Genomic DNA, 13,664 nt, shown 5'->3' on the forward strand with positions numbered 1-13,664 from the left:
ATTGGGGGGGGGGTGAGACGGAACACTTGAACCCAAGAGCACCTTGAAGCAGCGTTTGCCAATTAGCTGAGATTGAGTTACAAAACTGCAAAAGACGATCAAACCTGATGAAGGATGCTATTTTCGTACTGTTTTATCCATATCGCTTCGGACCGATTGGTGTCCTATTTTTTTCTCGTTTCGTTAAAACGTCGTAAATGAAGCCACACGGCTATCTACCTAACGCAACGACTGTGGGCTAAAGGTCAACGGAGCAGATCTGCTTTGAATGAAGTATACCAAAACGAGAAGATTAATAAAAAAGCAGGAAAAATGTCTTCCACTTCGGTGGGTTTGAAGTAAAATTAATATGTTGTTGTTATGCTAATCCAGACTTCAGATAGTCCTACCATGGTCAATATTTTTAGAAACTAGATGCACGAGCGTTTATTCTTAGACACCACCGCCAGGTTTTGCCCCCAACCGGTGGTCGGATTTTTCAGGTTTCCACCAGCAAACACGGTACGATCGATGCAGGAATTGCTGCCTATGCTGAGATATTTGGTGTTAGGTGATTTCATGTTTTATTACCACTGCCATCTAGTGGATAAGCCGAACAGAGGGAGGACGAGAGAAAGAGGTGCTTCCAATAGTTTGTTAGCATCTGCACTGTAACGGAAACATTGTGCAAGGGAGCGAATGTTTTATTCAACCAAATAGACAACATGTGGCTGGGGTGTAAGAAAGAAAGTAGTATACACTTCTCAAATTGAAGCTCAACTCCATGTCCTGTAAGGTGTCATGGTTTTGGTAAGCGGTCGAAAGTAAACTCACTAGCGAGTTGAAACTCGTTGTCTCCCCGAGGAAAGTAAAAGAATTTGTTGAAAAAACATATTACTTATTGAGCCGTCTAATCGAAAACTGCAGCAGAGTTCGGTTAGGAAATAGCTAATAAATAATTCATATACCTCCATTACTGATATTGACATATTAAACAAGAACACACAGGCGCAAAAAAACGGTGGAATACGAGAAATCAATCAGATGAAATCAATCAATTGGACGTTATAAATAAATATAGCTCATAAAGTTCGCATTAGTAAGGCACCGGACGGATGGAATTAGATGAAATCGATACAGTTGTTGATTGACGGTATTGATAGTTATGAGAATTAATTATTCAACAGCACTATTCCAGCGAGAAGACTGCCCGGAGTTACTAATAAAACGGTGAATGAATCGTTCATGAATGGTACCATGTAGCTTTAATGCTTACCAAACTCAATTCCATTCCAACCTTTTTGTGCGGTTTCACCGTAATGTAAATGTCGCGAGCAGAAGCTAAAACCACAACATGCTTTATTTATCCTGGACCGGTTAGTGTAAGGCGAAACTAAAACAAACCCCTTGATCAGCTTTAGTTGGTAGTCGGCGAGTAGTAGAGTAGAGTTAGGAGGAGTTTTTGATCATTTATTCCTGTGGTGGTGTGTATCTGATTCAGATTGAGGGATGTGAATGAATTTGAAAATTCTCTAACGAAGATATGGAAACAGTTGAAGAAGTTCCAAGGATTCAAGGAATTTTAATGATTGTAAGCACTTTCGTGATTTTAAAGCTACACATTAAACTTCGTCTACATAAACCATTTTAGCAGAAACCTTATTATGTTTAAATATAAACTGTAATTCTTAATTAGAGAACTAGAACACACTGATAAGCTAGAACAGAGAATTCACGGGAGTAAACTGAATTGAAACATACAAAATCATGCATCTGAATGCTTCTTTGATCTGAATTAATTAATTTCAGTTAGTTAATTTATTTAATTAGCTTTAGAGTTAATTAATTCATTTTATTAGCATAAAATATTATTTGAATAAATAAAATAATTCAGTAGAATTGGTTGAGAAGCGATTCCTTATTTGAATGAATCCACCAGGAAAGAGTCACATGATTGACTCTTCTCAAAAGATTCATTAAGCACAACAGCATAACATAAAATTCTAATAAATAAAATAATTCAGTAGAATTGGTTGCGAAGCGATTAATCATCTGAATGAATCCTCGCGAAAGAGTCATTTGAATCAAAAGATGAATGATTCTTTCTGCACAACAGCATAAAATAGAGTTAAAAAAAAATAAATGAATTCAATAGAATTAGTTTACGCAACGAACAAATACTAGCAGTACTTGACACAAGTTTCACAAGTACAAAACAGCTCTATTGCAGTCCATTTATTTTTTTCAAGCGCAATAATACTTCAGTAAGATGGCATTTAATGTACCTCATCCAATCGAAGCTCATCAATAGAATCAACCCGAACCATTCCCTTCCGATTGGATTGTAGTTTTTATTTAAAATATTCAATCATCCTCAATGGACGAGCGCGTGGGGAAAAAACGGCAAAGTAAACAGGTGCTGAATGGCGTTGGGCAAACGGGGAACACGAGGAAAGACATTTTCTTGCAGTACGGTCTAAGTATCTCCCCAGCTGGGTACCACTAATGCCGAGCGCCATGTGATTACCTCATTACTCGCTAATGGTTCGTAAACAAAAATATCGGCATGCCTTTTTCTCCATCGCGCCGCCTCTCGATTGTATCGATGCGCGATGCCACAGGAAAAATGGGTTGTACGATAAGTTGTGCGAAATATTTTAGCTCGACATTAAAGCACTGAGCTAAAATGCGCTAGAGCAGCTCAATGTTCATATAATTCTTTAGATTTTCATAATATCCCAGAAAAAAACCTGAACCATTATTACTCAATCAGAACAAAATGCCGATACGCCCCGGCTCGGATTGACACCGAGCACAAGGTAGAGAGCGATATTTTCGTCACAACGCAGGCAATGGCAGACCATTAGCTAGCTCGAAACCTTAGCAAATGAATGTACGAATTTTAATTGAGTGTTCCTGCACAAACCTTCTCCGCTACGGGGCCTGGGCACCGATCGCTGACACACCGAAACAGCACGCGCTTGGACGGTTGATTAACTTTCCAATCATTCGTATCTTCGTTCACATATTTCGGCAGTTTCGGATTTCAGCGAAACCTTGGCGCAGCTGTACGAGCAGCATGCCGAGGCACTGCAAGTGTTGGTCGCGAACTACCGCAAACGGAACAGCGAGCTGCGCAAGGAACGGTGCGTACCGATGGAACACCCCAGCGTGCTAAATATATATGCATTAAAGCAAACGTTGACTTTACTTCCGGTCCACAGGCCCGCCTGTCAGTCGAACCTGTTCACGGCATGGGAAACGCTGCTGCAGGAAATCGAAGCGGACTCGCAGGCAACAATCGACGTGGCCAGCACGCTCTCCAGACAGGTGAGTACCGATCAGACGCATGGCGTCATACCAGCTGCCCTTTTTTACCGCGTGGGCGTGCAATAAATCATGCGTCAACGCATCGAATACGACAGCAACAAACGCACCGAAAATAACGCAAACAAACGCTCTGCGTGTTAAGCCATTGTTTTCTTCGATACGGCTGGAGATTAGTGACTGGGAAGTTAATGAAAACGTCTTGCGGAGTAATCAATCACACAGTATTTCTCCGCCATTTTTTTGTTTCGTGTGTGTGTCGGTGAGTTTGTGTAGGAGATGGATTAATTTGCTGCCATTTACACCGTAGCTTTCGGACTGGTTGACCTCTTCGGGTGGAAAAACGAAAAAAAAAAACAGCAACCTGGCGTGACTTATCGTTTTAGGTGCACTGTTGGTGTTGTGAGTCGGTTACTTGGATCATTTAGTTCACTTTTCCAATACTCTTTTGCTATTTGCTTGGTTTTATCTCACTCTCACACTCTCTCTCCTTCTCTACTTCTTCATCTGACATCTGACAGGTCGCACGTCCGCTGCTGGAGCGGTCGTTCTATCGGAAGGTCCAAAGTAGGAAAGTATTTACACACCGGGAGTCGTTCGATACAATCATTACCAAGACTGAAGAGAAACTATCCAAGTGCCGAATCGAATACAAACAATGCTACATCGCTCACCGTCAGAGCCCGACCCAGCACACGCTGACGCAGTACATCGACTCGCACAATGCGTACGTGCAGCAGCTGCACGCCACCAACGCGATGCTCGAGGCGTACCATTGCGAAACGCTGCCGCAGCTGATGCAGGAGCTCGAGGACATCTACAACGATCTGTGCAATATCGTGTCGGAAGCTGTGCTGCAGGGTGCCGAAGCCATCGCCAACAAGGTAAGCGGGTCGCTCTGTTCCCCGTGCATAGCATCGTTCCGCTTGCTTGATAGATGGAAATTACCTCGAAGCATAACTACCGGTTGTGCTGGAGATCCGATAATAGTCGGGCCACCTGCGGGCCACAGACAAATTGCCACTGCTCGGGCCGACACTGGCGTACCTGGCTGAAACTGCTTCAACACTGACGAACGTCATTAGCCGGAACCGGGGACAGGGGATTCCGGGGGGAGAACCACAGGTTCACTTTCCAAGCACACTCCCAATTCCTCAAAGAGAACGCACTCCGGAAAAAAGATGTCCTCTTGAGGGGGTGGGGGGAGGACACACGGTGTGAACCTCACCGCTTCCGGCACGCTCATCGTCAGACGCCAGTCTCTTCATGTTTGCCGAGCTGCTTGACGACGAACGTGACAGAAGCAAGAAATAATCATCCCGAATGGGACGTCCTAAGTAACGTGCCTGTCTGGAACTCATCAGAACTCCTGCCGTATTCCTATCCCTTTCTCACTCTCAAGCTCCTTGCTCAAAGGCGAAGACACCGGGAAGGAGATTAGAATTTCCAAATTGGCGAATCCCCAAAGTACGGACGGTACGTCGGAAATGGCATGATTGTGTCACGCCCCGCCACCCTCTTCTCCCCTCCCCCCTTCCTCTCCTCCGTCACCCTAGCAACATACAACAATTAAGCGGTGGGATCTTGTAACGAGTCGTCCCTTTTTAAATTGAATGATCCACTGGATCGTCCCAGGGCAGGTTCCGTGTCGAGAACGTAGGCTTACGAAAAGGTTCCAACCGCTTCCGGTCGTACCAGAAATAGAATTGACATCACCAAATCTATAGTGCCACTTCCTTCCTTCCGTGTTGCTGCTACCTTCTGGTTGACCCATTATTATTGCCTATGCTTTGATAAGATGCTCGCTCCAAGATGGGTGGGCTTTCGGCATTCGAGGCGGACCCTTTTCGAGTTTCGAGCATGCCCGGTTGAAAATATTCCGTTTTTGCAAGCGCCACATTGAGCGAAGCAACACGTGGCCGGAAGGAAGCTTAAGCTATCCCAAACCTATATAGACACGGCATTGTCGTCAGCTGGCGCCCGACCGACGTGTGTGTGTGTGTGTGTGTGAAGGGGGATAAGCCGTGAAAACGCACGGACAATCTTGCCCCACACCCCTCGGTAACGCTGGGCCCATTCAATCAAGTTTTATTTTTGGTTTCGCTCGTTAATCGATTGTCGTTGAGGTTGCAAAACAGTGCGTACCAAAAAGTGGCGTCGCATGTCGCACCGGGGCAGGTATGACAAAATTTATACCCATCCCTCCAACCTGCCATCGGTTTGAGCTCGCCACGGACGACTTAAATCGGGATGTGTGATTGTGAATATTTTATCGCACCATCGCTGTTGTGTGTGGCAGGTGGTTGATGGCAACCAGCTTAAGCGCAAGCAACACATTTCGCTCCACACACACACTCACGCACGATTACGTGTTGATACGCGAGCGGTTGTTGTTGTTGTTTCTGCTTATAGAGACTTTGCGACTTGCGGCGACATTCGTCTCTTGTTTGTAGATGGCTCGTGTTATTTACTTTTTTTTTTTTTTATATTTGGTGGTAAAGGTCGGTAGCTTTAAGGAATTTAAGCAGGTTAGATTGGCTTATAGGGTTATCGGACAGAATGAAGTCTACGTTGTTAGATATATTAAATTTGTTGCGTTGAATGGTGTAGCCGTAGCATTCAGTTAAGATATGGGGTACGGTGATTGTTACTCCGCAATAGCAACAAAGTGGAGGGTCTGATTTGGAGAGTCGGTATCTATGTGTCAAGTTTGTATGTCCTATGCGTAGGCGTGTGAGTACTTTTTGATCTATATTGGATTTTACATCTTCCCAAGTGTGAGTGTTTGATTTGGTTAGTCTTAGTAGTCTGTGGTGTTGGACGTCCCAGTATTTGTACCAGGTATTTTTTATAGTTGAAGTGGCCCAGGTTATCATATCTTGCTTTGATATTTCGGTATTCTGACTATTTGCTTCTTCACGGGCTTTGTTTGCTAATTGGTCAGCAGTTTCGTTCCCTTTTATACCAATGTGACTTGGTATCCAACAGTAGGTGATATTTGCTTGGGTATTTAGGTCTTCAAGTCTTTGGATATGTGGATTACGTGATCTACCATTTTCTAACGCTTTGAGTACGCTAAGACTGATACGCGAGCGGTGACAAGCAAACGAGGCAAGATAAGTTCATTAATAAAACATAAGGAAGCAAGCCCGGTGGAGGAGTTGGTTACGGTTGGTTAATGGTGATACTGCACCACTGGCTCTGGCTCTAGGATGATACGCTTCCGTGTGAACAGCGCCGAGCACTTCGTTTACAAGATGGTTTGTTTATCTTCGTCGTGTGATTACATTTATTCATCACTAGTTTGGGTTTTAAAGTTCAATATTAACATTACTTTAATTTGAAGCATAGAAAAGAATTGGCACGATTGTGGTCTAGAGACCGGGGGTCATAAATCCTCGTACTTGAAGCATAGCATGCTTGAACTATATAACTTTGGAATAATTTCCTAACCTTGAATGCTTCTTAAATGAAAATTTGTATCATGTTCATTTAATCAACATTTTTTTATATAAATATTTTCGTTACAAAATCAACTAAGCATTACATTGATTTAAGTAGTATTTTCTATTGCTAAAGTATCATTTTTTTAATGCTACAGTGCGTAAAGTAACTATAGAAATATTTGTACATTCCATTATTTTTCAAAATATTCAAAGGAGTTAAATTAAATTAAATTAAATTCAAGAATTCAAATTGAAGGAAAACATAAATAGAGATTAAATTGTATTTCGAATAGCTTATAACAAATAGCTTTGCTGAAGTTATTTAATTTTGAAGAACAACGCTGTTTTTTCAGGCATTTCTTCCATGTTCAAAAACATGGCAGAGTTATATTAACAATTCAAACTTCGTTAATATTTCTTTAAAATTTAGTAAATAAAACATTTTTCAACGTTAAAATTTTTTTTGAGGTATAGTTCAAAATAGTTATAAAAGTGTTCATATAGCGATGTTATGCACTGTACTTCGATACTTTGATTATTATTTTAGCTTTCTGAGAGTAAAGCTTCGTTTTAGAAAGGATTTTACTAAACCTTGATCGTTTAATCTCCGAAAATTTCCGAAATAAATTTTCTATTGATCTGTTCATATGTGGCCCAGGATCTTTTAGACAGTTTTGTATGGAAATATTACTGATATTAAATAACTTCTTTAAGGTTATTGTTACTGGTTAATATTTGTGCTCGATCCTTCTGTAAGAAACCCAAAATTGTCACGTGCTGCATGTTGCATGTTTCAGTACTTCATGTGAAGAATTTTAGACAGACAGAGTAGCGATAATTAAGATAAACACTTCACCTGACCCAAAAAGTTCCTCGTTAAAGCGAAGCGTCGTGACTGAGTAGAGTAGAGTTTCGAAACATAGATTACTCTGCACGATTGGATTTCGAAAAGCGTGTGCAAAGAGATCGTAATTTGTTTACAGAAATCTTCCCTCCCATCTTGACTGAGACGTCTCTTCACACATATCCTCCAAAATTAAATTCATTATTTTTATGTGTGAAAAAGCTCGCGGAAAAGTTTCTACACTCGCCCGCATTCCACAACAACCCTTAAGATATCGCGTAAAAAATTAAGGCCAATTAAAATCTTAATCCCTGCAGCATATTAGAAACAAATTCTTACGACCTGCGTTCCGTAATTGAATTAAACACTCCAAACTCCATCGTTCATTTACAACCCGGACGTTACCACTTGACAATCTCGAGCACACGCACCGCGCCGTTTCGCAACAGATCGTTGTAAGCAGATTAACCGCTGCCAAGTCAGTTTAGAGGGCAATTTTCTCAATGAAAACTCATTAATAAAGCATAACTGAACGCCATACGATAAAAGACTCCCCACGGCGAGCAAAAAAGCTCGATTCATCTCGCGTTTCGGGCGTGCCTGTTTTGCATAGAAATTGTAATGCCGAAATTGACGTCGATGTTACGCGATGTTACCTTCGCGCTCATCGCATTTTTGATGTTCTGGACGTTGCAGGATTAATCAAATATGCAAGAATCTGCTTTGGTTTTATGATGGTTGCTTTTCTTTTTGCGCTCGGAACCTCGCCCCGTCGATTGATCCATCATTCGCAGGATGTAGTCGACGTGGGTAATTCTCTTCCGTTGGTGCCGGTGCCAATGTTTGCGTAAAGCACCAAGCGATATCCCAGCAGGAACGCTCCGGGATGCTAATAGGTCCATGATCCATTAGCCTCGATAATGCTGATAAATTGGATGAAACAAAACGAGGCCTCGAACCACCGTGTCCAGTGGCCAGTTGGGGCAGTAAGTCAACTATTCTTCCGTGGCGTGTGTTTTTCCCTTTGCTCCATCAGCAGCAAGCGATGTTAACCGGAGTTCCAATCAAGCTGCGCCATAAACAATGGTGGCGAGCGAAAATAAAACTGTTCCACATAAACGCCGTTCATCTACGCGGCCTGTGGAGCGTGTACCGCGATAATAAAATATTAATTTTCACCCCTTTCAACGTCATTTACGAATTCGCCGAAGAGACCTACCGGATGGGTGGATACAGCGGGAGGAGGGAAAAAGAACGTCAACCCGGAAAACCTCGGTGAGGGAGTTGTAAGAGGATACTTTATAAATCTGGTGGATGTGTTTTTTTTTGTTGCTTTGTTACGTCCGCCGGTGGTTCTCCGTTTTAATGGACTCCAAACAGACCGATTCCAACATTCATTCCAGAACGCTCGCGCCGGAACTCGAAGGGCGATCGTAACGATCGTTAAAAGCGCGCTGGGTAATTAATGAGCCGACGGAACAAAAACATCGAATCGCTAATGAGGATTCTATTTGTATTATTCACCTGCCCCGAAAACCCCGTTGCCATACGACCACGCGCAACTTACGTCGTGCTCGGAGGCAAAAGTTTAAACACAAACACACACACAAAACCCATCGCGTTTGTAAATTCGCGCGCCGTAGCATACCGGGTGGGTAATTTCCGTCTTTAATGAACCCTGCCTCGAACCTTGGCGTCGAGATGGTGGGGAGAAAAAAAATCCTCAAAACTGTTGTACTCTCCCGTTGCCAGCGGAAAAAGGCGAAAAGCCACACCGAAATAACTCCATCAATTTCGACGCTTCACTTATGGATTGTTCACGGTGAAAGTGGATGGCCAAAGTGCAGTGAAAAATCCAATTAAATTCCAGCATCAATATTTGTCACCCGAGCTGAAAGTTGCGCTTTCACCAAAACAAGCCCTAACGGCGAGATAGTTCCTCGAGAGGAGCCCACCACCACCATCACCATCGCACCGTGGCAGAATGAAGTGGCTTGGAACATTCGTGTTCGTATTCGGAAATGTCACAAAACAGCGGCCCATTTGGCATTTCCATTAACTTCGCAGTGGTGTGAAAATCGTTTGACGATCGCAACCGAACCGATACCGCTCGCATCGGAAGTCGTTAAATTCCCTGATAAAATTCTTGCCAATTACCTTCGGCCACGCGCGCGGAAGAAAAACCCGGCCGAACGAGAAAGCACTCAAGATGCTGTATGCCGTGTCGTTACCGTCGGGTACAATGTCTTTCTTGCGCTCTGGTGGCAGCAAAACTGTTGTAGCAACACATCGAGCTTTTGGGAAAGTATTTTACTAGGAACTTCTCCTCCTCCTCTTTCTTGAAGTTCCACGCCAAGCTCCTATAAGAAGCGAAGATTTGGCTTTAAAAGAAGGCATCATTACAAGACCAAATCATATCTCAACGATGGTACAACTACAGCCAGGGAAGCGAGTTCCTTCGCGCTTATTCAATCATGTCATCCTCTACTTCTGGTGAAGCGAAAATGTGCTCCAGTCGAGAGAGCACCAAGCGACACCACTTGAAGATGCCCGAGTAATTCTACCTCCAGCTCTGAAGTGTTGTTGATTCTAACGAAATGTGACTTGTTTTAATGTTTAAACAAAACGTGAAGAATTTCGCCGTCATTGACACCTTCCGACACCGACGTGGCGAACCTTTGGTGTCTTACGGTGTCAGCGTTGCTTACGCTTCTCTTGCGCTCGTTTGGAACAAAACTACTCACACCCTACTACTACCACTTTTGCATCGGTGCATTTCCGTTTCCAACCGGTTTTTCAGGCAGCGGAGCAGGCGAAGCGCTACGATGGGTTGGCCGTACAGTGCAAGAACGTTTCGCCGGCGCTCGATCTCGGGTACTTCGTGCGGACGCTTCCGGTGCCGCAAACCATGCAGCGGATTCCGCGCAAAGCATTCGCCCCACCGCAGTCGGCCAATGCAGCGAACGAGCCCGGTGCCGAGGATATGCCGGACTATGGCGGGGTAGGTACGGGAGGGGGGGGGGCCGTCTCGAGAGCGGCCATATTTAATTGGGAATCGGAAACCGGCACGAATGCCCACAATTACCGTGCTGACCGTGTTGACTGACGATCTTCCCATTTCTGCCCCACACAGCCGGACCCCATGCAGCCGGTGTTCAAGGATGAGCTCGTCGTCGACAGGGGCGCATCCATCCAAGTGCGGCCCTCGCTGGAAGCGCTACGCCGGGAGTCGCAGGAATTAGAAATTCAAATCAAACAACTACAGGTTGGTAGCTGCGCTTGCATCTGTCCAGCTTCCTGTCCAGCTTGCTTGCATGTCCGCTGCGTCACCAGATGTGGCACAAGTTTGATGTTTTTTTGTTATGAAAAATACAAAACTGCACCTCGAGTCGAGATGCGTCCTGATTGTATTTGCACTCTGCACGGAGAAGTCTTTCATTTCCACCGTGTACACGTGCGCCCACTTTGTGTGTGTGTGTGTGTGTGTTTCTTTTAGTTCTGTCTGTGAAGTGTTTTACTCGATTGTTATGGTTGTGTTGTGTTCTTTCGCTTAATTAATTCTAGCTCTTGCTGCCATCCAGTTTGTTATTTTGTGTGTTCATGGTTCCGATTCGCTGGATATCACCTTGTGTGTGTGTGTGTGGTGTCGTTAAAAACTTTTCTCTCACAATTTATCGTTTGTTCTTGTTTTTTGTTTGTTGCTCATGATCGATTTTCCAATATGCGCTCAATCGCTGTGACGACCCGGTTGTCGTTGTCGTTTTCCCGATGGGGGTTTTTCACGGTAGCCGTAGGTGCGCGTCAATTAAATTTATGGTTGTTTCTTTTTTCTCCTCCGTTACCGTTTGTTTGCATCCGTTTCTGTAGGATTCTGTAGACGCTTTAGTTCGCACACAGATCCGCGGCATCGAGGGCCAGCTGTACAGTAAGGCGAACGAGATCCAGGAGGATATCTCGATGAAAAAGTTCGACGTACGGGCGAAACAGATCCATCTCGCGGCAGTCCGTGCCCAGGTGAGTGGTTGTTTTCTCCCTTCCCTACTTTCCCCCCTCCTATTTTAGCTTTCTTTGTTGTTGGCGTATAGGAATTTGTAGAAAACAGCAGCTTAACATTTTGATAGTATTTTGAAGCCGAAAAAAAACATCAATAGACTAATATTTTACTATTATGAGTGTTATTTAGTTAGAGTAGGGCGTACGTTGTGGTTATTGAGCTTTTAGTAAGATTAGAAACAAACCTTTTTTCTATAACAAATTACACACACTCACATACACACTTATTACACACTGACACACGCTGAAACGTTGCAGGATAAGAAACATGGAAACTATTCACTCATCGGGCTAGAGCATTCGTATTGAAACTTTTCACGGTTGAAATATTTCATCGCTAAGAAGCTTTCGAATGGTGCTTGGTTTGGAGCATAAATAAAAGCTCCATTTGATGAATAGCTTGCACACACGTTTCGTCCTTCTCAAATAATTATGTTTAATGAAAAGAAATGATTCTATATTTATTACTAAAATTAGAATTATTTTTAAATTGCAAATACTCAATTGGTCTCATTTAGTCGCGATGCTCATGGCTTTTTTATTTTACAACTTTAATTAAATAGATCTATATCGAATTACTTTCGTAACGATAATAACAATTTTCGTTTGAAGAACACTCTACATAACGATATACAAACACCTAAAGGCTTTGTAAAAAACAATATTAATAACAATTGTAAATTGGAAAGATAAAAACAGAGCCTAATATGCATTTAACAAATATAATTTTGTTAGTTATTTTTCGACTAAACGTAAAAAATAATGCAGAAAGACATGGCGTATTGCTTAAATCAATTCTATTCTTAAGCTTAAGTATAAACCCCATTAGTTTAACGGTATTTTCCTTCTCCGAATAGTGAAAGGGCACCTCATTCTCGGTGTACTTGGCGAGAATTTTAACAATTTTATCAACTTAAAAACACACAAAAAAAGCCTTTCTCTTGGTAACAGCGTTAGATTCTTAATTTCATTTCAAAATACGATAATTTTTAAACATTCTAAACATTCCCAACGGTAAGTGAAACACCAGGCGTCTCCATCGAATCACGCGCCTCCATCGGACCAGGCGCCTCCATCGAAAACCGGTTTTAAAATACAATAACATTTTTTTCACATAAGTTTCTTATTGCTACGGAACCCAGTGTTACATACAATCAGAGATAGTTTTAAATTACCACATACCACCCAAATCAATACCGTTCGTCTGTAGGGAAATTTTCAACCATTTCAACCACGGCTGCCTTTTTGCCGTCCTGGCACACCAGCACATCCGACTTGCCCAGCGAACAGTGAAACCTGCTGTCACGGGGCGGTTAACACGCTTCGCAAGATGTAATGTGCCAAAACGATTCTGCTATTGCCATTAGTAAATTGCCCCACCAAAAATTGATCTCTTTTCGTTCGAATACACGACGACGGCGACCGGGCGAAGATGGTTTAACTTTTTTTCCGACCACCGTGCGCCTCACAAAGCGAAGAACCGCGGGCAGAACCCATTGATGCTGGTTCTGCTGTTCCGGTACCTACCGTTCCGTTGATTGGATCGGTGCAATCGTGTTTCGTGTTTCGTGTTTCGCCTGCCGTTTGCGTTACTTATCAATATTGCACAACCACCGCGGCGGCCGAGGCCGCGGGAATGTTTCATTCAGAAAACGTGTCCGTGTGGCCCACGAAACCCCGCAAAACATAAACACACCCACACACACACGCGCGCACGCATCTGTGCTGGAATGCTGCTTGCAACACCCCGGCCCCGGTGTGCCGCTGGAAGCAGCGCCGAAAATGGTGGAACGGTGCGCATGTGCGGCCCACCACCACTACCAAGACGTTCGCTGGCTGGCGAGTGCGAAAGCTTGCACCACCACAGAGGCACGAAAAAATAAAGGGAACCGACCGAACAGGGACGGGCACACGCAAGCGATACTCCGATACCGTCGGTCAGTTACGAGCGACCGAGCCGAGCGAAAGCTCTCTAGCGCTTCTACTGCTGCTGCTGCTGCTGGTGCTGCTGTTGC

At 43.6% G+C, this 13,664-nt stretch overlaps 1 protein-coding gene across 1 annotated transcript in view; it reads left to right on the forward strand.

Moving 5' to 3' along the window:
* LOC128303005 (uncharacterized) overlaps nt 1–13,664 on the forward strand; it is a 51,462-nt gene that overhangs the window by 4,404 nt on the left and 33,394 nt on the right. The window contains 6 exon segments of the mRNA XM_053039856.1: nt 3,017–3,125; nt 3,204–3,309; nt 3,828–4,190; nt 10,397–10,579; nt 10,736–10,861; nt 11,464–11,610. Of these exon segments, the coding sequence (XP_052895816.1) occupies nt 3,017–3,125; nt 3,204–3,309; nt 3,828–4,190; nt 10,397–10,579; nt 10,736–10,861; nt 11,464–11,610 (1,034 nt within the window).

Source organism: Anopheles moucheti, chromosome 3 (assembly GCF_943734755.1).
Source record: "Anopheles moucheti chromosome 3, idAnoMoucSN_F20_07, whole genome shotgun sequence".
Lineage (NCBI taxonomy): Eukaryota > Metazoa > Arthropoda > Insecta > Diptera > Culicidae > Anopheles > Anopheles moucheti.